The 27,470-nt window shown below is 51.1% G+C and overlaps 1 protein-coding gene across 2 annotated transcripts; it reads left to right on the top strand.

Annotated features, from left to right (window-relative positions):
* Window positions 1–26,721, top strand: SUPT5H (SPT5 homolog, DSIF elongation factor subunit). 2 transcript variants are annotated; one of them, XM_060083277.1, is made up of 30 exons: window positions 1–76; window positions 348–425; window positions 4,848–5,013; window positions 8,595–8,660; window positions 9,189–9,200; window positions 9,726–9,795; window positions 9,892–9,960; window positions 10,070–10,135; window positions 10,428–10,458; window positions 11,197–11,265; window positions 15,133–15,384; window positions 16,571–16,660; window positions 16,769–16,839; window positions 18,417–18,522; window positions 18,754–18,847; window positions 18,936–19,072; window positions 19,505–19,660; window positions 19,760–19,906; window positions 20,770–20,916; window positions 21,003–21,128; window positions 22,011–22,095; window positions 22,419–22,538; window positions 22,623–22,725; window positions 22,809–22,936; window positions 23,028–23,133; window positions 23,588–23,746; window positions 23,865–24,033; window positions 24,149–24,352; window positions 26,117–26,212; window positions 26,300–26,721. In XM_060083277.1, the coding sequence occupies exons 2-30, from the start codon at window positions 351–353 to the stop codon at window positions 26,441–26,443; spliced, it is 3,264 nt and encodes a 1,087-aa protein (XP_059939260.1). In that variant the 5' UTR covers window positions 1–76; window positions 348–350; the 3' UTR covers window positions 26,444–26,721. The 2 variants fall into 2 exon arrangements, with proteins under 2 accessions (XP_059939260.1, XP_059939261.1); XM_060083278.1 differs by lacking the exon at window positions 9,189–9,200.
* Window positions 26,722–27,470: the final 749 nt, after the last annotated feature.

Raw genomic sequence — 27,470 nt, 5'->3', positions numbered from 1 at the left:
CGAGAGCGCACGTCAGTCTCAGCCAGGCGTCGTGTGAATTGCAGCTGGTGCCGAAGGCGGAGGTGGCACCTGAGCGGTGAGCCGTTGGGTTGGAGGCCGTGGTGGCAGGCCCGGGAATCGCCGGGGGCCAAGGAGGTGTAGAGACCTGATTAGGGGACTCGGGAGGTATAGCGGGTGGCGTGTGTCGGGGGGTGGTCCCCTTTCGGGATCACAGTTGCCGGAACGTGGCTGCCGGAAGCGCGCTGAGGGGTTTTTCTTCTCTTCGGGAACCCGAGGGGAAACTGAGGCTCGGGGTGGGGCTCGGAACTGGGGGAAGCGCTGAGGCCGCCGTATTTTCCTGCGAGCAGAAGATGTCGGACAGCGAAGACAGCAACTTCTCCGAGGAGGAGGACAGCGAGCGCAGCAGTGACGGCGAGGAGGCCGAGGTCTGTGGCTGGGACGCTGGGGAAGGCATTGCTCCTGGGGACAGGACCAGAGCAGAACGGCCCATGTGGGAGCTTAGCGGGGATCAGAAGGAGCTCTGGCCTCTGGGAGCTTCCAGGTTGTCGGGAGAGATAGGGAAGTAGGCAAGCCCAAGTCAAGCAGAGGCTCAGGTGCTGGAGGTCGGGGATGTTCCAGGTCCAGTGAAATAACAAGTGATGTGTTTGAAGGACTTGGCATATAGTAAGAACTCACTATTAGTTTTTATTTTTAGGTGTGCTCAGTCATTCCAGAAATATACTTCTAGTGTCTACTACATGCTAGACGCACTTCTTTACCCTTGGGCTACACCAGTAAACAAAACAGATTTTTAGAATCTGTCTTTGCTCTGGTGAAGGTAAACAAACATAACTGAGAAGTAAATCATTTAGTTAGCTAGAAGGCACTCTGGAGAAGAGTAGAGTAGAGAAGGGGAATAGGGAGTGCTGGTTGCACTTTGAGTAGGGTGATCAGGGTGATCATGGTGAGTCTGGGAGGGTGACATTTGGAAAAAGATTTGTGAGGTGAGTGAGTGAGTCATGTCATGTGGAAGAAGGGTGTTCCAGTAATGGGGAACTGCAAGTGCAAAGTTGGGAGCATGTCTGTGGTGTTCAGAAAGTAACAAGAAGTTCAGTTTGGCTGGATCAGAGTGAGTGCAACATAGAAGTAACAGGAGCCAGATCTTGTCGAATCTTAAAGGCTGTGGTGAGGAATTTGTCCTTAACTGAGTGAGATGAAGCCATGAGAAGGTTTTGAGCAAAGGAAGCATGTGATCTAATATTTTGAAAGGATCACTTTAGCTTCAACCCTAAGGGGTCTGTTGAATGTCACTGTTTTAGGAACCAAATACACATTTCCTGGGACATATCTGATTTCAAATATTATTTTATTGGCTATTAGCCTGTTTTATTTATTTCTCATTTACTCATTTGTTGAACAGGTAAATGTTTGAGCATCTATTGCTATGTTCCAGACACTTCCTAGGTGTTGGAGAGAGTGGAGCAAGGCAAATTTCTGCCTTCACAGAGTTTACACTTAGTAGGCAACAATTACAAACAAATAGATGGGAGTATGATTATAGAAACATTAACTTATTGCTTAAGTTAGTTGCCAACACTTGTAGAAATTTCATGTAAAAATCAAGCTTTCTTGCTTTTCTGGGACAATGGGAGGAGCCAGCAATCTGAGTGACACCCACAGCAGCCGTTTTCTCAAGAAGTGGCACCCCCTCTTTAAAGTTAGGAATTTTCTCCAGTTCCCGGGATATATTAATTGCCATTTGTCATCATGCAGATTTAAGAAAAGGAAAGATTTCATAAACCTGTGTTCTGGAAAACATCAGGTAGGTGAAGAGTGCCATAGGTTTCCCTTGAGCTGCCCTACTTATTTAGTTTCCTCTTTGCCCTCTGCAGGCATTTGATTGTCAATCCTTGTTGTGTCCTTTGGGGAGTCCTCAGCTTGCCGTGGTGGGAATGGGACGAGGGAAGATGGCACGAAGGGCCTTTACTTGAAGCTGTCTCACTGAGTCCTTGGTCTCTGACTCATGGCTTCAAGACACTTTGCTTGTGGTTAAAGCCTGAGGGTAATGAGACCCTCATGAGCTCTCTGTCTTGAGGTGGAGGTAGTTTTATAAGCAGATGGTTACTCCAGGGGATGCTGAGGACGGACTGTGTAAGAGCACGTTCAAGCCCTGAGGTAACATAGAGATAGTAGTGAGAGCTATCTCCTCAGAGGATGCGGAGCCAGGTCTGGAGAGAAGACTGCTGGGACTGAGCCAGGGGGATGATGGCAGGGTTCCTAGAAGTCAGGCTGTGGTCCTCTTGTAGTTTGAGTTGTTAAAGTAAGGGACATCGTGGGCTAATTAGGATTCTGTATTAAGCAAATAGAATTGACCCTTGAACACGACGGATTTGAACTGCTTGGGTCCATTTATATGTGGATTTTTGTTCAATAGTAAATTGTACTACATGATCCAAGATTGGTTGGATCCTGAGATGCAGAACCGTGGATACGGAGGAACCTTGTATTCGGAGGGCTGGCCATAAGTTATGTGTGGATTTTTGACTACACAGAGGGTTGAAGCCCCTAACCCCCATGTTATTCAAGGGTCAGCCTTATTTTTTTAAAGTCATTTTCTGTTCCCAGCCCCAGGCTGGGTGGTGCGTTAGGGACCCAGCAATGCCTGAGCTAGCATGGGCCTTTCACTTAGGGAGCTCGGTGGTCAGGGCTGTGATGGAGGAGGCCCAGAGAGTTGTGAGCCCAGAGAATGTGCCTGACTTTCCCTCGTGGGGAGAGGGCAGGCATCACTTCCTGGGCATCACTTCCTGGAAGAGAGGCTATTTTGATTGAAGTATGAACAAGAGGCAGAAGAGAAAGGCTTTTTATGCTGAGGACCGGCACGGATGATGGACAGTGCGATGAGAACGTGCTGCGAGCGGTTCAGTGTGGCTCAAACCTAGCATTTAGGAGGGGGAGCCCAGCGAGGCGGGATGAGAGGGAGAGGCAGAGGGTACAGTGTGCACTCCCAGACCAGGCTGCTAGGGAGCTGGTTCTTTACCTGAGGGCAGTAGGGAGCCGTGGCTGTGTTTTAAGCAGGGGACCAAATGATCAGATTCGTGTTTTTTTGTTTTGTTTTGGTTTGGTTTGTGTTTGTTTTTTGGCCGCATGGTGCGGCGTGTGGGATCTTAGTTCCCTGACCAGGGATTGAACCCGTGCCCCCTGCAGAAGTGTGGAGTCTTAACCACTGGACCGCCAAGGAAGTCCCCCAGATTCGTGTTTTAGGTCATAGTTTCCCAAAACTGTAGGATGTTTTCCGGGTGAGGAGTAATGAGAAGTGCTTTTAGGTGGAATAAGCATAAGACCTGAAGCGACATTGACTCATTTAGTGAGAAAGTTATTTTCTTTTTAGTTGCACACCCTGTCCTTTAATTGGGTCATGGAGAAAGTTTCACTTTAGTGCTACTGTGTCTTGAACACCTTTCTGAAATTTGCTAGTCTCTGTGTTTGGGAGGGAGAACAGGCCTTAAACTTAGCCTGCAGCAGGCGACAATATCATGTTGGGACTTAGTAACATTGTTTTCATTGCTTTGCTTTTATCTTTATGGTTACTTTCTGTTTATAACTAGCTAACCTTTAAAGAGTTTTAACTTCTGAAACATTTCAAAACAAAAAAGTTTGCCTCAGAAGTAAAAATTTTAGTGAATTTAAAGAAAACATTAGATAAATGGGTTGTACCGATGTGGACATGGCAAGAAGTCATGAAGTTAATGAGGGAAAGGTTGAAGTTTGGGGAACACTGTTTTGTGTGGGTCATTTCCTTTTGTGGTTTGTATGAAAAACAGGGATTGGAGGCCAAGAGACAAGAAAGGAAGCTGGGGCAAGGATTCAGATTTAGAGGACAATGTTCTAGCCTAGGCTAGGGGCTGTGCAGGTGGGGAAGAAGGGACGGATTGAAGAGATGATGCTCAAAAAGCAGAAAGGTCAAGAATTTGGTGCCTAATGGGAGCTAGAGGAGGCAAGCACAGGTCTAGAGGAAGACACAGAGGCCAGTTGGGGGTGTGGTGGTTGTGAAGGGCTCAGAGGACATCTGAGGAAGGTATCCAGGAGGCTGCTGGCACAGGAGGGTCTCTAGTTCTGGAAAAAAGTAGGGGACTGGAGACAGATGGGATGTCATCTACAGAGACAGTAGGTGAGATCGTGGAAGGTAAAATGGCCAGGAAGAGAGTGCATGGAGGGAGAAGGAAAGTGGGCCCTTGGTTGAACCCTGGTGATTGAAGCCAGTATTTGAGAGGTGAGCACAGTAAAGGGAGCCTTCAGAGGAGCGGGCGGAGAGGTTGGAGAAAAGCCAGGAGAGTGCAATGTGGCGGACACCAAGGGAAGAGCATTTGCCTGCATAGAGAGTGGTCGGTGGTGTGAGAGGTCTTATAGGTAAGGACCAAAGAATGTCCATAGAATAGCTGTGAGAGGCGATCAGTGGCCTTGGCAGCAGTGTAGACTGGAAACAGATGTGGGAGTCGATGTCACAGAGATGTCCACCACAGCCAAGGGAGTGGATGAGATGGCCCGGGGGAGCTGTAGCATGGAAAGAGACAAGAGCCAAGGACCAAACCCAATGGAGTGATAACATTTAAAGGCTCCGGGAAGGCTAGCAAGGAGATCTAGTTGGGGGTGGGGTCAGCTCCCAGATATTGGTTGGGTGGATGGTGTTGCTGTCACTGAGATAGGATGGCTACCAGGGAGGCCTGGCCGGCGGGGAAGGGCATGTATGCAGAGCAGAGGGGGCTGTGATCGTCCAGGCAGAGCTGAGGTCAGATTTAGGGGTGGAGAGCATGGTGTCTGGATTTGGGGGGTTCAGTACACTGGTGCCCCAACCCTACCTGACCCTGCAGGTAGAGGAGGAGCGGCGGAGTGCAGCAGGTAGTGAGAAGGAGGAAGAGCCTGAGGAAGAAGAGGAGGAGGAAGAGGAGGAGGAATATGATGAGGAAGAGGAGGAGGAAGATGATGACCGGCCCCCCAAGAAACCCCGCCATGGCGGCTTCATTCTCGATGAGGCTGGTATGTGACAGGGCTGGCGAGTGCTGAGCAGAGGCTGGACTTCCACCTTCAGTTCTATTTCTCCAATGTACTTTTTAAACATTTTCTTTTGGTAAATGTCAAGCACACAATCGTAGGGGAGTTTACAGAGCCCCGTGTGCCGTCACCTGACATCAGTAGTGAGCAGCTCAGTGCCGCACCTGCTTTCTTATTTCCTCCTCACTCCCACCCACCACTGGATGATGTGGAAGCCAATCCCAAGTACATAATTTAACCCCCAAAGATTTCATATGTATTCCTATAAGATAGATCCTTTTAAAACCCAGTTACAATGCCATTAGCCTCCTTTAAAAAACTACTAATCGTGAAAAGCTCAGATGACCTAGAAGTAGGCAGCCGGACGGGGTAGCGGAGGCTGACAGGTGCAGGTCCCTTCTGGCCTCTCTCTGCTCTTTTCTCCACGTGGCCCTGGGCAAGTTGCTGCCTGTCTGTCTGAGCCTCTTTTCCCCCTTGTACAGGGGGACAGGCAGTTCTGCCTACTTCAGCAGGGATATTTTGGGGATTTGGGGGACTACGCATGTAAAGCATGTCAAGGTGATGGCAGCCCAAAGTATAATGCCCAGCCTGCAGTAGGCCCTCGGAAAACAGGGTTATTATTTATATTACATAGACCCACAGTGTCTCTGCTGTTGTGTAACTGCTTTTCTCTTCAATGCTTGTGGAAGTAGATATAACATAGATAGTTTAGGTTAAATGAGTTAATTCTTGTAAGGAAAGTTTTCTGAACATTTGGCAAGTACTCTGTAAATTTTAGCTGCTCTCATCATCATCATCATCATCATTGTTGAAATATCTGTTTTTTCCAGTGGCTGCACATTGTTCCATTCTGTGATGTGCTTTATTGAACCAGTCTCTTGTGGGACATTGATGTTGTTTGAAGTTCTCAGTAGTATAAGTAACACTGCCGTGAGCATCTTCATATAACATTTAGACTCACATATGCAAGTTATTACCTAGATCAGGCGTTCTTAATCTTTTTTGTACCGTGACCCCTTTTGGAGACTGGTGAAACCTATGGAAGTGTGATTCCCTGACCCTTCTCAGAATCATTTTCTGAAATGCATTAAAAAAAAATGCATAGGGGCTTCCCTGGTGGCGCAGTGGTTGGGAGTCCACCTGCCGATGCAGGGGACACGTGTTCGTGCCCCAGTCCGGGAAGATCCCACATACCGCGGAGCGGCTGGGCCCGTGAGCCATGGCCGCTGAGCCTGCGCGTCCGGAGCCTGTGCTCTGCAACGGGAGAGGCCACAACAGTGAGAGGCCCGCGTACCGCAAAAAAAAAAAAATACATAGGATTCCAAAGAAAACAATTATATTGAAATACAGTATCTAAATAGTAAGAGAACATTGTGATGTATGTGCTTCTTTTTTAGCACATTGAAATAACAAGATTTAGTGGAGGCTCTGTTAAGAATCTAATTTTGAAGTAACACTGTGAGTAATATTTTGAGATATTTATAGCTGTACTGTGCTATGAAAATATCAGATTTCATGGCTAACACTACTGTGGTTTGTTGCCATTGCGCATAATTGATGTAAATACTAAATTTCACTTAGAGATTAGTGAAAATGAAGATGTAGTCTTTTCATCTAACACAGACGTGGCAGATTTTTTACATGGTAAATCCCTATAAGTCAAATTGCTGGACAATGGGGATGCATATGTTTTTAAAGCTTTTTGATATCTTTGGCCAAATATCAGCTCCTGAAAAAGTCACTACTTGATACTCCCACCATCCATAGATGAGAATGCTTGTTTCCCACACGCAGGTAAAGAGGAGCGACTTGAAACACCACCCTTCATTTTCTTGGGACCTTCTTACCTGAGGGGAAACCAGGGAACAGAGGGGCAGGAGATGCTCTAGGTATTCCTGGTTCTCAGAGAGCTTCAGCCCTTTTCTGAAAGGCTGAGTGGGAGGGAGTCCTTGCTTAGAGAGAAAGTCTTAGACAGCAGATGGGCTCAGATCAAGAGAACGGATAACATGCCATGTGACAAAGATGTGGGCCACTAGGGACACCCACTTGGTGGTGGTGGGAGTGACATTCAGCACTGCCTGTGGCGGTGCCCATTAACATCTACCACATCAGGACCCTAGATCCAGCAATTCCCTTTTAGGAGTTCACCCCACAGGTACATGAGGATACAAGAACAAAGACACTTGCTGCGATCCTGTTTGCAGTTTCAAATGTTTGGTGACCTAAATGTCCATCGATGATAAGGGCCTGGTATAATGAACTATAGGACAGATAGTGAGGCGTGTGCTGCTGTGGAAGAGCTCCAAGCTACTAGTATTGCTTTAAAAAAGAGGGTGGGACAGAACAGTGTGTTTAAAAAATTGTGTGGAAGGGGACTTCCTTGTTGGCGCAGTGGTTAAGAATCCGCCTGCCAATGCAAGGGACACGGGTTCGAGCCCCGGTCCGGGAAGATCCCACATGCCGCGGAGCAACTAAGTCCATGCGCCACAACTACTGAGCCTGCGTGCCACAACTCCTGAAGCCTGTGCGCCTAGAGCCCGTGCTCTGCAACAAGAGAAGCCACCGCAGTGAGAAGCACGCAACCACAATGAAGAGTAGCCCCCGCTCACCACAGCTAGAGGAAGCCCACGCGCAGCAACAAAGACCCAATGCAGCTATAAATAAACAAATAAATAAATAATACATAAGTTTATAGAAAAAAAATTGTGTGAAGGGAAAATAGTGGTGGGGGGTTTATATGCATTTATATAAGGTCAGATTACCTCTAGACTAGAAGCTGGTCACACAGTTGCATCTGAGAAAGGGGACTGAATGGGGTTAGAAATGGGAGGGAGACTCACTGTACACTTGCATCCTCTGTACACTTTGGATTTTTTCGTTGTGTGTTGTTTCAGTTTTTAGTGTAATATTCGATACATACAAAAGAGTATATGTTATGTAGTGGAGAGGTGAAGCACATGGACCTTGGAGCCAGACTGCCTCTCAGGTGTCAGAGCGTCTTTAGGCAAGTTAGGTGACCTCTCTGGGTCTCAGAGCCCTTACTGTAAAATTAGAACAATGGTGGTACCTCCCTTAGGGTTGCCAGGATGATTCAATGAGGAATTTGGAAAGTACTTAGAGGAGGGCAGGGCACACAGTACGCTGTCAGTAAGGGTTGGCTGTTACAAATGTAAGCGAATAATAATAAAACCAACAAACCACAAACCCTATCTTTAAAAAAACAAAAACAAAAAAACCCTATATACCAATTTTCCCTTCCCTTGATATTTGGGAGGGAACTTTTCTGCTTCCTTGTTTTTATCTTATTTTTAAAATGGATCTGTGGGTGGTAGGGGGAGGGATGACTTCTAGAGTCAGGCGGATCTGCACATTAGACCTGACCCTGCTGCTTGAAGCACTTCTGAGGCTTTGGGTGAGAGCCTCACCTGTCCGAGCCTCAGTGTCCTGACCTGTGAGGTGGGGATTTGTGGTGCCTGTTGCCCAGAGGAGATGTTTCCTGGGAGCTGTTGTCATGAGGTCATCTTTTCCCTGGATGCCCCCCTGACCACCTGGTGTTCCCGTTCCAGATGTGGACGATGAGTATGAGGATGAGGACCAGTGGGAGGATGGAGCAGAAGACATCCTGGAGAAAGGTGTGTGTGGGCCCCACCTCTGGGAGACCGCTGGGGGTGTGGCCGAGAGGGTCTTGAGAGCCTACCCCCACCCCCATGCCCGGAGCCACCCCAACCCACACCCTCCTCACCTTGCTTCTTTCTGTCGTTGCCAGAGAGGCCAGCTCCGCACCCTTTTCCTTTTAGGCCCATGAGTTGGGGGGATGGGGGCTGTGGGGAGAGGACTCTGGGCTCCTAGGGCCCCAGTGAATCCCTTCTGGGGGCTGTGGGGGTGGGACAGGCTCTATCCCAAGATACCCCCCACTTCCTGGGCCAGTGCCACCCCTTCCCTGTTACTTTTCCGTTCTGTGCGCCTCATACATTTCGGCTTCTCCCCCACCACCTGGTGCCTGGCCTTTACTTTTGATTTTCAACCTTCTTGTGTCCCTCCCTTCCCCTTCCCCCAACCCATTGGTTGATTTCGCTGCTATAATTTGGCTCATACTTTGTCTGCCCTCGCCCACCACCACCACCACCACCACCACCACCACCTCCTCTTCCTCCAAGTAGAAGAGATTGAAGGTAAGAACCTGAAAAGTGTGCTTCCCCGGCCCTCCTCCCATATCCTGACATCTCCTCCTTCCTGCCTGTGGCACCCTCCCTCACCCCGACCCCTCCCCGGCCCCGGGGGCTCTGACTCGCGTAGGGTCCAGAGGCAGGGGGTCTGGGGCCAGGTCTCCAGCAGTTGTTGGCCTGGGAAAGCGTGTATGTGTTTATGTGTGCGTGTATGTGTGAGTGTGAGCATTGCCGGTAGCAGGGTGAAGGGGTGGGGGGGCTGGGACGGAGTTCAGGATGTGCTTAGGCAGTGGCGATGAGATGGGGAACAGCTGGGTGTCCCCAACTGCTGGGCCCCATCCCCAAGGAGGACACTGAGAAGCAGGATGCTGAGTAGGCCAGAATAGGAAGGTGAGGGTTACGGGTTTCCTCAGTGAGGTATCTGCCGCCCCAGGACCCACCTCTGACCCCCTTAACCCCCACCGCTTTCTCCAGGCCCCTGCTTGCTCTTCATCTCCCCTTACTCACCCCATCTGCCCATTTTTTTTGCAGCCTCCAATATCGACAATGTTGTCTTGGATGAAGACCGTTCCGGGGCTCGCCGCCTACAAAACCTCTGGAGGTAAGCAGTGAGGGGAAAGGGAGGTTTGGGGGCAGGTCAGCCCACCCTCCTCTCCCCAACCTTCAATTCTTGTTTACTTTCCCCCTCACACCCCAGGGACCAGCGAGAAGAAGAACTGGGCGAGTATTACATGAAGAAATATGCAAAGTCATCTGTGGGAGAGACGTAAGGGTGTGGGCTGGGCTGATGGGAGGCTGGGAGCCGGTGGTTCCTCTCTGAGAAGGGTCAGGGGTCTGACAGACCCCTTCCTTCCTGACGGCCTTTCTCTCTCCAGGGTGTATGGAGGATCCGATGAGCTCTCGGATGACATCACCCAGCAGCAGCTGCTCCCGGGAGTCAAGTAAGGGGGTGGGACAGGAGGGCCGAGGTGGGAATTTTTACTGGGGTGATGTGCCCACACGGCTCACTCTCTGAAATAAATCAGGTCACAGTGTCACACAGACAGAGTGGTGGATGATGGGGAAAGAGGGGAAGGGCAGATTGGCACTGTTCTCCTTCTCTCTGCTTATGGATGGAAGGATGGAGAAGGGAGAGGGTGTGGAGGGAGAGGACGAAGGATGGGTGTGGTGATTTGTATGTTTCATGATGAGGAGACAGTTTCACTAAAAGGCTTCCTTTTCCTCTCCTGTCAGGGACCCCAATCTGTGGACTGTCAAATGTAAGGTATGTGCTCTGGCCTCACGGCCTGGGGGAGGCAGGGGAATGGGAGAGGCGGCCTCGTTGGGGGGAACTCTCCTTCCATCTTTCCTGGGTCTCCTTGATCTGTCCGTCTCTTCCTTCTGTCTGCCTCTACATCCTTCTCTCTCCCCCCACCCTCCTCCTCCCCTCCCCTCTCCCTCCCTCACTCAGTGTCTCCTCCCTGTTTTTCTTGCTGTCCATTACTCTTGCTCTGTAATCTCTCCATCTCTCTTGCTCCTCTCTCTCTCCTACTTTGTCTTTCTTGTGGCCACGCCACGTGGCTTGCAGGATCTTAGTTCCTCAACCAGGGATCGAACCCAGGCCCCTGGCAGTGAGAGCGCCAAGTCCAACCACTGGACCGCCAGGGCATTCCTGCTGTCTTACCCCATCTTTTTTGCCTGATGATTCTTTCTTTCTTTTTTTCATTGAGGTATAGTTGGCTTACAATATTATGTAAATTTCAGGTGTTCAATATAGTGATTCACAATATTTTAAAGTTACTCCATTTATAGTTATTAGAAAATATGGGCTATGTCCCCTGTGTTGTACAATGTATCCTTAAAGCTTTGTTTTATTTTGTACATAGTGGTTTGTACCTCTTACTCCCCTACCCTTACCTTGCCCTCCCCCGACTCTGTCTTTCTTGCCGCTGTCTCCTGCCCCCTTTTCTATGTCCTGTTCTCCATCTTGTCATTTCTCTTAAGTCTGCCTTTCTTCTTCCAGATTGGGGAGGAGCGGGCCACAGCCATTTCCTTGATGCGCAAGTTCATTGCCTACCAGTTCACAGACACGGTAAGTCGGGTAGGCAGGCAGCTTGTGGGTGAGAGACAGGTAAAGCCCAGAGTGAGGGACAGTACAGGTTCAGGGGTACCAGGTACCCCTTGCACTGAGCAGCACTGCCTGGTAGGTGAGCTGCTTCAGCTAGAAAATGGCCACTTTCTGGATCAAAGTGTTCTTCATGCCTGACAGAGATACTGTCTTCATTCTCTCTGCATTTCTGGCAGGATTCCCCAGCCTCTGCACCCCTCTGGAAGTCAGCCATCTAGCTCCCTGAGCCTTCTCTGCCTGAGAACGAGTTCTGCCTGTTCACCAACCCTGGTGGGCAGCTGTCACCCTCTTACTGTTTGGTTGGGAGTCCCTATTGGCTAAGTGCATCACAGAACAGGCCTTTTGGGAGGAGAATTCCTTCCTTCTCTCTTTCACTCAGTTATCAAAATCCGCTGAGCCCCTCCTCTGGGCTGGTCCCGGCATTGGGAGGTGCTGAGGATACAGCTGTGACAGTGCCAGAGCTGGTCCCTGCCCCTTAAGGGCTCATTCACACACAACACACAAAACATGAAGTCATGCCGGCTGCATGCAAGGCAGCAGATGCTGCATTAAGGGCACAGATTTTTCTTTAGACTCCTGGGTTTTGAATCCTGCCCCTGCTGCTTCCTCACTGTGTGACCTCTATCAAGCCGCTTCCCCTCGTTGCGCCCCTTAATTGCCCCTCAGCATCATTAGGATTAAGTATATTTGAATAGGTCCAACCCTTAGCCGGGACTTGTTCTGCAGCTTGTGTTCAGTAAATGTAATTGTTGTCATAGGCGTAATTGTTAGTTTTGGAACCAGGGCGTGCTGGTTGGTAACTTTCTCACTGAATATGATTTGTGTTAGGCTGAGTGCATAGCTTTTACCTGCCAAAACAGTGGGTGTGTGTCAGTGGGACCAAGTGGACGGTTGCAGGATTTGCAAATCATGATTTTGAATGTGCTCAAACTTCTACCCTGTGCCCTGGGCAAGATTCTAGTGACCCCATTTGAGATGGGACTGAAGTGGTACATGTATATCATGAAAGCCAAAATCTCTCCATACCCAAGTCCCATTTTTCAGAAGTAATTACTGTCGGTTTGTGTGTCTTTCCAGACCATCTTCTCTGCATATTGAAAATAGGTATTTAAAAAAAATAAAATGGTATTATCTACGTATCATTTTGCAGAGAGCCTTTTGTCAATACCATAGTCCTCTTTCCATGACAGTAAACATAAGGTGGTTTCCATTTTTCACTATCACAACGAATACGGAAACAAACTAGGTGCTTTTTAAAAAATTGAAATATAATTCACATAGTGTATGAAAGCATGTTGCTGGATTTGGTCTTCTATTTCATTAAAGATTTTTGCATCTATGTTTTTTTTTTTTTTTCTTTTTGCGGTATGCGGGCCTCTCACTGTTGTGGCCTCTCCCGTTGCGGAGCACAGGCTCCGGATGCGCAGGCCCAGCGGCCATGGCTCACGGGCCCAGCCGCTCCGCGGCATATGGGATCCTCCCAGATCGGGGCACGAACCCGTATCCCCTGCATCGGCAGGCGGACTCTCAACCACTGCGCCACCAGGGAGGCCCTGCATCTATGTTTATAAGGGATGTTGGTCTGTAATTTTCTTATGATGTCTTTGTCTGGTTTTGGTATCAGGGTAATAATGGATTCATAGGATTAATAGGGAATGTTCCCCCCTTTTCTATTTTTTGGAAGAGTTTGTGAAGGAGTGGTATTAATTTTTTAGATGTTTGGTGGATTTCACCAGTGAAGCCGTCTAATCCTGGGCTTTGGGTGTGTGTGTGTGTCTGTGAGAGAGTGTGTGTGTGTGTGTGTGTATGTATGTTTTTTGCTTATTAATTCAATATCTTTACCTCTTATAGGTCCATTCACATTTTCTATTTCTTTTTGAGTCAGTTGTAGTAATTTATGTCTTTCTACAAAACATTCATTTCCTTTAGGTTATCTAATTTATTGGCATGCGGTTATTCATAGTATGCCTTAAAATTCTGTAAGTTTGGTTGGTTGTAATGTCCTTTCTTTCATTCCTGATTTTGGTAATTTGAGCTTTTTCTTTTTTTTCTTGGTCAGTCTGGCTAAAGGTTTGTCAAATTTGTTGATCTTTTCAAAGAACCAACTTTTGGTTTTGATGGCCTTCTCTTGTTTTTCTAACCTCTATTTTACTTATTTCCACTCTGATCTTTATTATTTCTTCCTTCTGCTTGCTTTGGGATTAATTTCCTCTTTCTCTTCTAGTTTCTTAAAGTGGAAGGTTAGGTTATTGATTTGAAAAAAAACTTTTTTTTTTTTTTTTTTTTTTTTTTTTTTGCGGTATGCGGGCCTCTCACTGTTGTGGCCTCTCCCGTTGCGGAGCACAGGCTCCGGATGCGCAGGCCCAGCGGCCATGGCTCACGGGCCCAGCCGCTCCGCGGCATATGGGATCCTCCCAGACCGGGGCACGAACCCGTATCCCCTGCATCGGCAGGCGGACTCTCAACCACTGCGCCACCAGGGAGGCCCAAAAAACTTTTTTTTAAGTTGGTGTTTACAGCTGTAAATTTACCTCTAAGCACGGCTTTCTCTGCATCCCATAAATTTAGTATGTTGTGTTTTTGTTTTCATCATCTCAAAATATTTAAAAATTTCCCTCACGATTTCTTCTTTGACCCACTGGTTACTTAGAAGTGTGTTCCGCATATTTGTGAACCTTGTAAATTTCCTTTGATTTCTGACTTCATTCTGTGTGGTTGAAGAATATATTATACTTGATATGATTTCATTCCTTTTACATTTGAGACTTGTGTTGTAGCCTAACATATGGTTTATCCTGGAGAGTGTTCAGTGTAACCCTGAGAATTCCACTGCTGTTTGACAGAGTGTTCTAGCTATAGATGTCTGTTAGGTCTTGTTGGTTTGTTGCTCAAGTGTTCTGTTTTCTTGTTGATCTTCTGTCTAATTGTTCTATCCATTGTTGAAGGTGGGGTATTGTAGTCTCCAGTTATTATTGGTGAATTACCAATTTCTCTCTTCATTACTGTTGGGTTTTGCTTCCTATAGTTTGAGTCTCTGTTGTTAGGTTCATATATATTTATAATTCTTATATCTTCTTGATGGATTGAACTTTTTATCATTATTAAATGTCCTCTGTCTCTGGTAACAATTTTTGTCTTTAAGTCTGCTCTGCTGTTAGTATAGTCACTCCAGCTCTCTTTGGTTCTAGTTGCTTTTTCCACAGAACGTATGTTGGATATCTTTCTGTGTCACTACATATAGATCCATCTCATTGTTTTTTTAAGTACTACATTGTATTTCATGGTACAGGCAGACCTCGGAGATACTGGTTCCAGACCCTCACAATAAAGTGAATATCATAGTAAAGCAAGTCACATGAATTTTTTTGTTCCCCACTGCATGCAACAGTTATGTTTACACTATACTGTATTCTGTTAAGTGTGTCGTAGCATTATGTCTAGAAAAAACAATGTACGTACCTTAACTAAAAAGTAATTGCTGTTGGGAAAATGGCACCGATAGACTTGCTCCCTGCAGAGCTGTCACAAACCTTTAGTTGTAAAAACCACAATAGCTACAAAGTGCTATAAAGCCAAAGAGCAGTAAAACGAGTTATGTCTGTATGGTTATTCCATAACTTAACAAGTCCCTCTTTGGGGGCATTTTAAAATTTCCAGTCTTGTTTGTTTTCTATGCTAAATGGCTCTGCAGTGAATGTCCCTGGGTGGGGGTCATTGCACAAACATGTTTCTGTGGGATAAATTCCTAGAAGAGAGACTGCTGAGGTGGTGGTCATTCCTGGTACCAGCAGTCGTGTCTCACTGTCTCTTTTCACTGGCTTGGCCCTCCAGCCCCTGCAGATTAAGTCAGTAGTGGCACCAGAGCATGTGAAGGGCTACATCTATGTGGAGGCCTACAAGCAGACCCATGTGAAGCAGGCCATCGAGGGCGTGGGCAACCTGCGGCTTGGCTACTGGAACCAGCAGATGGTGCCCATCAAGGAGATGACAGATGTGCTCAAAGTGGTGAAGGAGGTGGCCAACCTGAAACCAAAATCCTGGGTCCGCCTCAAGCGGGGCATCTATAAGGACGACATCGCTCAGGTGTCTGGGGCCGGGCTGGGCTGGGGCGGCCGAGGAGGCCAGGGCTCTCTGTTCTGTCCTCCCCTCCTTTCTCTTCGTCCTTTCCAGCCCCCTGACTAGTGCAGAGAGCAGAACCCCACACGGATCAGGTGATGCAGAGTCCGGACTTTGTTGCGAGCACACAGGAAACGGGTGACCATCTTCTGTGCATGTTGAGTAAAGATCTGAAGGTGGCGAGGGAGTGAGCCACGCGGAGTTCTCGGGGGAAGGGGTGTGGCAGAAGGCAGCCCATGAGCTAGGACCATCACTGGCCAAAGCAGAGTGAATGAGGGTGAGAGTGGCAGGAGATGAGCTCAGGGAGGCAACGGGGCCTGTGACTCCTCCTAGAGCCTTGGCTTTTACTGGAGTCAGATGGGAGGGTTCTAAGGGATACGGCGTGGCTTGGATTTTGATAGGATTACGCTGCTGACTGCATTGGGACTAGACCGCTGGTTCTCAAGCAGGGGTTCCCCCAGGGGACGCTGCATAGTGAATGGAGACACCTCTGGTCGTTTCACCTGGGGAGGGAGTTGAGTCTGCTATCTAGGGGCTAGAAGCCAGGGGTGCTGCTAACATCTGTCAGGGCGTGGGACGGCCGCCACAACAAAGGCTTACCCGGATGAGAAACCCTGCAGTAGACTCGATGGACCACGGGAGCAGGGAGACCAGTAAGGAGACCTGCTGCCGCAGCCTGGGTGGCAGGTGATGGTAGGACAGGACGGAGGCTGCGGTAGTAGAGGAGGGGGGAGAGGTCAGAAGTTTTGAAGGCACAGCTGACCGGTTTGCTACCAGGTTGGATATGGGTGTAAGAGAAAAAAAGGAGCGAAGAATGCCTCCCACGTTGTGTGCCTGAGCAGAAGGAAGGATGGAGAGGGACAAGATGGGGAGAGGAGTGGGTTTGGGGCAATCAGGAGGTTAGTTGCAGTTATGCTGGGTGTGCGGGACCTTCTAGGCATCCAGGTGGAGACGTCAGGATGGCAGTGGATACTCAGTTTCAGAATGGAGGGAAGACAGGCTAGAGAGTGAATTTGGGGGACTTGTCAGCAGTTTCATTTCTTCCCCATCACCCTCTGTCCCTTGCCCTTCCTGGCATCTCCTTTCCCTTTCTGTGTCTGGGGTCAGGAGGGGAGGGCTGGGCCCCTGCTGACCACCTGTCTGGCCTTCTCAGGTGGATTACGTGGAGCCCAGCCAAAACACCATCTCCCTAAAGATGATCCCGCGCATCGACTACGACCGCATCAAGGCCCGAATGAGCTTGGTATCGTGGGGACGTGCTGCCGGTGGGGAGAGGGGGTGATTGACACCCCTGCTGGTGGCCAAGCCCTCGTCCCTCACCCTTCCTACTCATGCCCCTTTTCCTGCACAGAAAGACTGGTTTGCCAAAAGGAAGAAGTTTAAGCGGCCTCCACAGAGGCTGTTTGATGCAGAGAAGATCAGGTGAGTGTCCTTGGGCTGGGCCAGGCCGGGTGCCCAGAGCTGTGGTGTAGGATGTGCCTTTGCAGGTTCCCCCACAGGGCTGGGCTCCCGGAGCCATCCATAGTTTGTGAGTGGTTAGCTTGGCAGTATAGCCTTAGCCACGTTATTTAACATCCTTGTGCCTTGGTTTCCTCTGCTGCAAAGATTATAATAGTAACCCCCACTTCCTAGGATTGTATTGAGACTCAAATGATTTAATATGCATGTGTACCCAGAACAACACTCGACACCTAGTAAGTGTGATTAATGGTATCACATATTGAAATGAGATTTATCGACACATCAGGCTTTATAAAGTCTCTTACCCTCATCTCCTGATGCCTGGACACCTCAGTTGTGGGTACAGAGCCCCTTCCACTCAGGGTGTCTCCCTCCCGCTCCCCGCTGGATAGAGCATTGGAGCAGCCCAGGGTTTCCAGTGTTCCAGGGCTGCTGGGGGCTCCAGCAGGAGGGCAGGAGAGGAGGAGGTGGAGAAACAAGAGCCAGTGACACTTTTCCTCTGGTCCTGTTCTGGAAACACATCATGAGCAGCCAGTTTTTCATTCTGTTAAAGGCTGGACTGTAGAATGAGCCTTTTGATTTGCCAGGCTGGGCTAATACCTCCAGCCCAGGCCAGATTAATACTTCACGTGCCTGAATTGGACTCATTTACACCAGTGGTCTCCACCCGTCTGGACATCCCCTGCTGAGCACAAGCTAGAGTGACCCTTCCCTGCCCCCCAGTAGCCGGTCTGACGCAGTGCCCAGACACGCGCAGCTGAGCAGTCTCGCCTCTTGCCAAATGTAGCGTGTGAATGAGAAGATGATTGAGCAGTTGGCAGGAGGAGCTCAGCCTGCTCCCCAGCGCTCCCTTTTTGAGAGCGCGGCAGGCTTTCCCTCCCCACTCTAGAAGCACTGGCAGGAACTAAGGTCCCGCTGTCCCACATGCAGGGCCAGTAGAGTTAAGCACAGGCTTGGGAGTCCCGCCCCCATGCATTTGAATCTTGACTCTCAGACTCAAGGGCTCAGGCCATGTTGGCCATGTGGTGTGCCCTCCCTGAGCCTCGTTCTCTCATTTCCCTGGAAACAAGGCTCATATTACTGATGTCATGGGCTTTGGGGAGGAGTCAGTGAGGTCATATGTGTCCGTGAGTGTTAACTGTTAGCAGCGTCTGAGACTTTGTCTAGCTAGTACTCACCGAGTGCCTGCGGTGTGCCAGGCCCTATTATAGGGGAAATAGTGAATAAAAGATGCTAAGTCCTCCCCTTCTGGAGCTGCCATTCTAGTTAGGAAAATGGGTCAAACTTGCTGTAGTGGAAAATAAAGCAGGGACGGGGGGCAGCAGGGTGCAAGAAGGTGGGTGCTGTGCGCCCTTCCGTTGAGGCGGGGCCTTCGGGCTTTGTGAGAGGTCACTCTCGCCAAGGGGTGTGTGTTTTGGGAGGGGATGGCTCAGGCATCCTGTGTTCTTTTCCCCCTTTGCCAGCAGAGGAGACTGAGGTACAGCCAGATTCTCCTCTTAACCTCCACTTCCAATGTTCTCTCCCCCACAAACTCCCAGGTCCCTGGGGGGTGATGTCGCCTCTGATGGTGACTTCCTCATCTTCGAGGGGAACCGTTACAGCCGGAAGGGCTTTCTGTTCAAGAGCTTTGCCATGTCTGCTGTGGTGAGGGTCCCAGAGGGGGTCGTGCTAATGGCGGTGGGAAGCGGGGAGCCCAAGCTTTCTCCCTCCTGCAGTCCAGGCCCCAGAGCAGTGGGTTATCTGGGCTTGTCTTGGATCCTCAAGTTAGGAGTATCCCCAGGGGATTGATCTCACCATCTCTCCAGTCCCCTCAGCTGGGCTGTGACGCTGACTTTCATCCACTTCCTTCTCTCCCTCTTGTCTCTTGGGGCTCAGATCACGGAGGGTGTGAAGCCCACACTCTCTGAGCTGGAGAAATTTGAGGACCAGCCAGAGGGTATCGACCTCGAGGTGGTGACCGAAAGCACAGGTATTTGGTCCCGGTCAGTAACCCAGGCCAAGGAGGGGGCGGCCCATGGTGAGCAGCCCTCAATTTAGCCCTGTGCCTCCCCCCACAGGGAAGGAGCGGGAACACAACTTCCAACCTGGGGACAACGTGGAGGTGTGTGAGGGTGAGCTCATCAACCTGCAGGGCAAGATCCTCAGCGTGGATGGCAACAAGATCACCATCATGCCCAAGCACGAGGACCTCAAGGTGGGTACCATGCTGCCTGTATGTACGTGGTGGGTTAAGGGCATGACGAAACCGTGGAGTAATCTTGAGGTCACTGGTTTTAGTTTGCTTAGGGGTGGTTGTGTCTGAGGCTTATCTAGGCCCAACATGGTGTGTCTGGGGTGAGGCTGTCTCCAGGTGGGTCTGAGGAGGTGTCTAGTCTGGTGTCATATGTCTTGGGGACAGGCTGTCTCTGTGCGGGGTAAAGGGTTGTCCAGGCTGATATCCTGAGTCTCCGGGGCAGGCTGAGGTTGGTCCAGGTGGCCTGGGGTAGTCTGTGGTTGGGGGTGTGAGCCTGGAGTGGGTTTTGGCCAGGGTCTTTCTGAGACTACGAGTGGAATCTGAAGATGGGTGGACAGATGGGTTGTGATGACTTCCCCTGACTTGCTCGTTGTCCTCACACCCGATCCCTAGGACATGCTGGAGTTCCCGGCCCAGGAACTTCGGAAGTACTTCAAGATGGGGGACCACGTGAAGGTGATTGCCGGCCGGTTTGAGGGCGACACAGGCCTCATTGTGCGGGTGGAGGAGAACTTCGTCATCCTCTTCTCTGACCTCACCATGCATGAGGTAGCTAGCGGAAGGCTGGGAGTGGGGTGGATGTGCCAGGAGGAGACCGAGGCCAATGAGCCACGTGGACCCTGCTTCACCCTTTCCCATCTCCCACAGCTGAAGGTGCTCCCCCGGGACCTGCAGCTCTGCTCGGAGACGGCATCAGGTGTGGATGTCGGGGGCCAGCATGAATGGGGGGAGCTGGTGCAGCTGGACCCCCAGACCGTGGGTGTCATCGTGCGACTGGAGCGGGAGACCTTCCAGGTATGTGTGCTGCACGCAGAGGCAAGCTTACTTTAGGGGCTTCCTCTCCCTCCAGCTCCTCATCCTGGGAGGTGGCCAAGCATGGTGACTAAGATCCCAGACTGCTCAGGGTTGCAGACCTGGCTCTGTCACCCATGGCCAGCTGTGTGATATCAGGCAGGTGCGTGTCATTTACCCTCTCTGTGCCTCGGTATCACACCCTGTGAAAAGAAGATAGCAGCAGCATGTACTTCGTTAGTTGTGACTGAATCCGTGATATCAGATACGTACCCAGGCATTCGGTGCTTTCTCAAGGGCTGGGTGCTGCTGGCGCCTTCCTCCCCATCACCGTGCACGTGGGAGCCACAGAGCGTAAATGCTTAGGACCCTGGGCTCTGGATTCACCTCTCAGCTCTGTTGCTCTGTGCTGTATGACCCTGGGCTAGTAACTTGCTCTCTCTGGGCCTGAGATTTCCCCTCTGTAAAATGGGAATTGTGACAACATCCATCTCAGAGGGAAATTTTGAGGCCTCAGTGAAATCTTGTGTGAAGAATTTAGCATGGGTCTGGCACAGAGTGATGGGTAGACGTTAGCTATTATGTTAACATCTGTTCCTCTGCTCATCTCTCAGGTCCCTGATGCTCAGTTGGAATGGAGGCTCCTCCCAGAGGGTGTTTTGGAATGACTGGGGACATTTTCGGTTGACCCAGTATCTGGGGGGTGGTTCCCTGACATTACCTGCCCCAGAGTCAGGGAGTCTAGACGTCCTGCAGAGCTTGCGACAGTTTCCTACAGGAATAATCATCCCACTGTAGGGAAGCCCTGCTCCACATCACCCCTTTCTACTCTCATCCCCTCAGTATCCCCTCCCCTCCCTCCATAGGTGCTGAACATGTATGGGAAGGTGGTGACTGTCAGGCACCAGGCTGTGACCCGGAAGAAGGACAACCGCTTTGCCGTGGCCCTGGACTCAGAGCAGAACAACATCCATGTGAAAGACATTGTCAAGGTCATTGATGGCCCCCACTCAGTGAGTATAAGCTCCTGCCCGTCTGTCACATCTGAAAGAGTTGGGGTGGGGCATGGCCACGAGAGTGACTGTCCTTCCCCATCCAGGGCCGGGAGGGCGAGATTCGCCATCTATTCCGCAGCTTCGCCTTCCTGCATTGCAAGAAACTGGTAGAGAACGGGGGCATGTTTGTCTGCAAGACCCGCCATCTGGTGCTGGCAGGGGGCTCGAAGGTGAGACAGGCATGGTGGCACCCTGTCTGTTGGCTACCTGACTCGGCGCTCTGACCAACCCTGGCCCCAGGAGTGACAAGAAGGGGCTTGTGGAGGATTAGGAGAACAAGTGTCAGTGTCAGGTCCTTGGCAAAGTATGGAAAAACGGTTATTGGGATACTGAGCCGTTTACCAAATCATTGGTTCATTCAGTTTTATTGTGCACCTGCTAGGTGCTTGACACTGGAGGTACGGCAGTGAACAAGACAGAAAAATCTCTGCCTTTCTAGTGCTGCTGCTCTGGAGATGAACAGATAAATAAATACATGCATAGTACTGCTGGGGCTGATGGCAAGCACTGTGAAGAAAAATAAAACGGGACAAGGAGATAGAGAATGCTGGGGGCTGCTGCAGGTGGCATTTGAGCAGAGACCTGAAGGAAGGGTCAGAGAGCCACCTGAATGTCTCAGGGGAAAGCAAAGTTCCTGAGGTGGGATTTATAGGGAAGTTGTACAGAACCAGGTATCAGAAAGGAAATCAAACCTGGGATCTGGGGAGCTGGGACCAGGAGATGGTTTTCTCAGGCCCTGCAGGTGGAATGCTGAATTCCCATGGCTTGCAGTTTCTGTGTCACTGGGGGTTTAAATTCCTGACTACCACATTTTAGTCTCACTCCTTGCCCAAGGGAGGCCTGGGCCTCTTGATTGACAGGCCCACAATGGCATAGGGGTGACTGTTTTCCCAAAGGGAAATTGAGGCATTGTGACCAGAAAGAGGGAGGCATGGCTGCTGGGCAGGTTCAATCAGGAACTGTTCCCAAATGGCAGCAGGCAGTGTGGTGCAGGGGCTGGGAGCCTGTTACACAGGCCCTGCCTTCCCGTTCACTTCTTGCCCTTTCCCCAGCCGCGAGATGTGACCAACTTCACAGTAGGTGGCTTTGCCCCTATGAGCCCCCGGATCAGCAGCCCCATGCACCCCAGTGCTGGAGGTGAGGGGAATTTGGGGTGGGGATGTGTCTGGGGGGTGGAAGAGAGAGGCTGTTCAGCCCACACTCACTGAGTGTCTGCTCTGGGCTGGCCCGACCATGGTGGGGCTCACAGCCCGGGGGAGACCCGACCCCCACCACAGTGCAGCCCAGGGTGGCTAGGGCGGTGATGGGAAAGCCCAGGCCTCTGGTGGGGGGCCCCCAGAGGAGCCTCCTAACCCAAGGGTGGAGGGAGTCAGGTGAACAGGGGGCTGGAGGGTACCCTGACTGTGGGCACAGCACATGAGAGGATGGCCCCGGGGACTGGTGACAGTCTTCTTCCCCAGGTCAGCGTGGTGGCTTTGGCAGCCCGGGTGGCGGCAGTGGCGGCATGAGCAGGGGCCGGGGGCGGAGAGACAACGAGCTCATCGGCCAGACTGTGCGCATCTCCCAGGGGCCTTACAAAGGTGACCTGCGAGGCTGTGTGGAGGCCTGGGGAGGGGCACGGTGAAGGAGAGCCCACCCGGCCTGACCTCCTGCCTCCCCACCAGGCTACATTGGCGTGGTAAAAGATGCCACGGAGTCCACAGCCCGCGTGGAGCTGCACTCCACCTGCCAGACCATCTCAGTGGACCGTCAGCGCCTCACCACGGTGTACGGGCCAGGGCAGGCCTGGGAGGGAGGTTGTTGGGTGGTGCAAGGGCCCTACTTACCCCACTTGTTCTCTGTGTCTACAGGGGCTCACGGCGCCCGGGCGGCATGACCTCGACCTACGGGCGGACACCCATGTATGGCTCTCAGACGCCCATGTACGGTTCTGGCTCCCGCACGCCCATGTACGGCTCTCAGACACCTCTCCAGGATGGTGAGCACTCCCAGGGGATGGGGATGAGGGACAATGTGGGGGGATCTGGAGCCAGGACAGAACTGATGGACACACATCTCTCCCGTTCCAGGTAGTCGCACCCCGCATTATGGCTCTCAGACACCCCTGCATGATGGCAGCCGCACTCCTGCCCAGAGTGGGGCCTGGGACCCCAACAATCCTAACACACCGTCACGGTGAGGGCCAGGAGCTGGGGGCTGGGGCAGGGTTCCCTGAGCCACTGGGTGTGTGTGCCCATGTGCGTGAATGGTTCTGCTGTGTTTCTGTGGGATGGATGGGCCTGTGTGGTCCACCCTGAGTTCTCTCCTCCCAGCCCCAGGCTGGTCATGTGAAGGGGTAGGCAAGGCTGGGGCTGGGGGCAAAGTAATCTCTCCAGCTCCCATCGTAGTAGCGTGCTGTGGTCAAGACCTGGGCTTGGAGACAAATTGTGTGATCTTGGTCATGTGACTTCGGGCAACCTCATCTCTATTTCCCAAGTCTCCTCACCTGTGAAATGGAGGCCTCTGGATGGGGCTGTTTGTGAGGATGAAGTTGCCTTGGTTTTGCCTGGTGTTCAGCGCTGTTCTGGAAGCATTTGCTGTATCACTGCGATCACCACAGTCATTCTCAACAGACGTCTCTCCCCAACAGGGCTGAGGAAGAATATGAGTACGCGTTCGATGATGAGCCTACCCCATCCCCACAGGCCTATGGGGGCACCCCCAATCCCCAAACACCTGGCTACCCAGACCCCTCGTCCCCGCAGGTCAACCCACAGTACAACCCGCAGACGCCAGGGACGCCAGCCATGTGAGTCCACTGGGGCTAGCCCTTATCAACCGCTGTCCAAACCCTCCCCACTGCCACCACCTCCTTCTCTCCCCTTCTAATGCCCCCAGCTAATGCCCCCGCCTCCTTGTCTCTGCAGGTACAACACAGACCAGTTCTCCCCCTATGCAGCCCCCTCCCCGCAAGGCTCCTACCAGCCCAGCCCCAGCCCCCAGAGCTACCACCAGGTGGCGCCAAGCCCAGCAGGCTACCAGAACACCCACTCCCCAGCCAGCTACCACCCCACCCCCTCGCCCATGGCCTATCAGGTACTGCTCACTTGGCACGCCCTTGAGGGTGGTGGGCTAGGATGGGCCTTGGACCTATAGGGACAACCAGGCCAAATAACCTGTTCCCAATGACCCCATCCCTTTTTCCCTACAGGCCAGCCCCAGCCCGAGCCCTGTTGGCTATAGTCCGATGACACCTGGAGCTCCCTCCCCTGGTGGCTACAACCCGCATACACCGGGCTCAGGCATTGAGCAGAACTCCAGCGACTGGGTGACCACTGACATCCAGGTGAAGGTGCGGGACACCTACCTGGATACACAAGTGGTGGGGCAGACAGGCGTCATCCGCAGTGTCACGGTAAGTGCCCAGGCTGGTGGGTGGGCAGGCATCCCTTCCTTTGGGGTCCCCAGTCTCTCTGGTTACTGTTTTCTGTTTTCTTTTTAACTGTCTATCCCCATTTTCCAGTACTCATTTATAGCTGGAAAAATAGATGTGGAAAGGTTTGGCATGTAAGCTCTACAGGGCAGGGACTTCTGCCTTTTGTGCACATGGCTGGGCCCCCAACGGCCTGGGACAGTGACTGGCACCCAGGAGTGTGGTTACTTTTTGACATACTCTTCTGAGATCAGTTCAGTAACATGGACTAAGTGCTCCTCTGTGCCAGGCTTCGGCTTAGCGCCAGGCACCCACGCCCCCTGGGCGTTCCCAGCTCCAGCTCTGCTGGCCTCTCTCCATTCTTCTCAGTCACTGAATTCTCTGCGGCCTCAGGGCCTTTGCTTATTACTTTCCTCTGTCTAGAACTCTCTTCCTGCCATTCTTTGTCTAGTTAACTCCTGCTCATCCTGCAAGAAAGCACTTGGGCTGTCTCAGATCTGTCTCTTATGGGTCCATGTAATTCTTTTTCATGTTATCTACCTGTTTAAAAGCTTAAAGTTTACCCTGGTATGGTTCTTTGATTACCAAGCCTATATTTTCTTCCCAAGTAGCCCCAGTTCCTAGATGAGGGACTGACACCTTGTTGGCCCTTCAGTAAATACTAATTGAATTAATTAAACACCAGAGAGGAAGACAGCTCCAGGCCCTACCCTCACAGATTTCACATTCCAGTGGGAGAGACAGACACGTTTCCAGACAGTGACAGACCAAGTGGCCAGAGCTGGGATATGGGAAGCCCAGAGGACAAGGGGAGCTATGTGAACCCAGGGAGGCACCTTATCCAACTTTGGAAGGGATCAGGGAGGGCTTCCAGGAGAAGGTGACATCTGCGCTGAGACCTGAAGAATGAACAGGAGTAAGCCGAGAGAAATGGCTGGGGAAGGGGTTGAGTGTGTTCTAGATAGAGTGCATGTGCAAAGGCCTGGAGGTGAAGGAAAGCCTGGCACATTTGGGGGGTTGAAGTCTCTTCATTGTGGCTGGAACATAAAGATTCAAGGGGGAAGGTGAGTGATGAGGCCAGAGGAGTGGCTGGAGCTGGTCACATGCCAGCCTGGGGAACTTGGATTGTGTCCTCAGGGCACTAGCGGGTGGTGGAGGAATCTAAGCAGGGGAGTGGTGGGATCAGATCTGTGGTTTGGAATCAATTCACTATGTTGCTCTGTCATAGTTGGATCGGGCTGGGAGCCCAGAGGGAGGTCAGGCTGTACTACAGGGCTGGGGAGAGGAGAGGAAGGAGGGAGGTGGGAGAGACCCTCGGAGGCTGAATGGACAGGCCACAGAGCTGGAGGTTGTTGGTGAAGTTGCTGACTAAGACGAGGTCTAGAGCTCTGGCTGGTGCCAGGGACCGTGGGGCCATCCTTGAGACGGAGACCCAGGATGAGAAGCGAGTGTGGGGAAGAAACTGAGGCCAGTTTGGGGCACGATGAGTCAAGAGCCTGAGAAACAGTCTCCCTTTTGGCCTAAGTTAGCTTCATGCTGGAGCTTCCCTTGCTGAACTGATCACCCTGCCCCCATACACCACAGACCCCAGGCCTTGGAACCAGGCCCAGCCTTCACCTTTCCTGCCCCTGTGTCACTTTGGGAAAGTGACTTCTTAGAATAAGCCCTGATCCTATGTCCCTCGAGGTGGGGTATCAGTCCTGTGTTGGGAGCAGGCCAGGCTGACCAGGCTGTCCCCACCCCCAGGGAGGCATGTGCTCCGTATACCTGAAGGACAGCGAGAAGGTTGTCAGCATCTCCAGTGAGCACCTGGAGCCCATCACCCCGACCAAGAACAACAAGGTAAGGGAGGACAAAGGGATGTGGGGACATTGGGCTGCTGCCAAGGACCGTGACCCCATGTGTCGTGTCGTCCCTGCCCCCCCCCAGGTGAAGGTGATCCTGGGTGAGGATCGGGAAGCCACAGGTGTCCTGCTGAGCATTGATGGCGAGGATGGCATAGTCCGCATGGACCTTGATGAACAGCTCAAGATCCTCAACCTCCGCTTCCTGGGGAAGCTCCTGGAGGCCTGAGGCAGGCAGGGTGGACTTGGGCAGATGAATCTGGTAGATGGAGAGTGTCCCTCCTTCCTTTCCTGGCCCTTGGCTCTGACACAGGATCTGGGGCCCTGGAGCAGGGCTAGCCGGGTTGATCAGGATTTCTTTTATTTTCCTTTCTGGGTTCCTGTCTCCCTCCCTGATATTCATGGGAATCAGAGTAGAGTCGACAGGGAGGGTCCCCACCTTGTACTCCACCTTCCCCAGCTTTCTTTTGTGTTACGGTCTTTCAATAAAAAGCTGTTTGGTCAAAAGTCGTGCGTGTGTGTGTGTGTGTGTGTGTGTTCTGGTTTGTAAGTGGGGTCATTTGCAGACCCCACTTCCATGCTGTGTGGTCTTAGGCAAATAACAGTCCTACAAAAGCCTGTTTCGCCATCTAGAAAATGATACTCCCTACCCCAGAGGGCTGTTGAATGTATAAGACATTGGAAAGAGATTATTAGAACAGAGCCTGCCATGTGATTGACAAAGTTATATCTTACTCATGCTCGAGTTAAGTGAAAATCACTGAGTATCCCTCAGGAAACCTAAATTGCTCCTTTGGAGCAGGTTACAGCATTTGATAGTTTTTTCTCTTGAGCCCACATAGCAGTGACACCAGAATTGCCGTAGCTTGTGTAAGGGCGTGGGGATGGGGAGCAGTGTGGAGAGTGGGCTTAGTACTTGACCTTCCTTCACTTTCCTCATTTGATATTCACATGTCTCTTTACAGATGTAATATAAACTGTATTATAAAATAGTTCAGATGTTTAAAAAGGTATGTCAGGAGCACCCATGTCCCCACCACCCAGCATAGGAACCATATGTGTACCAGATAGGAAGGACCCACTTGAGCAGCACACCCAGTCCATTCCCTTCCAGAAGTAACCGCACCCTGAATCCTGTCTTTTCCTAACTTTGTACATTTACTACCTTAGTAAATGTCCCTAAATGTTGTGTGGTGATTTACATGTTTTCAAAGTTTACATAAACAGTATCAGACTTGTTTTCCTCTCAAAATAAT

The sequence above is a fragment of the Mesoplodon densirostris genome, chromosome 19 (assembly GCF_025265405.1).
Source record: "Mesoplodon densirostris isolate mMesDen1 chromosome 19, mMesDen1 primary haplotype, whole genome shotgun sequence".
Lineage (NCBI taxonomy): Eukaryota > Metazoa > Chordata > Mammalia > Artiodactyla > Ziphiidae > Mesoplodon > Mesoplodon densirostris.
The sequence above is the reverse complement of the archived record's forward strand: the minus strand, read 5'-3'. Positions and strand labels throughout refer to the sequence as shown.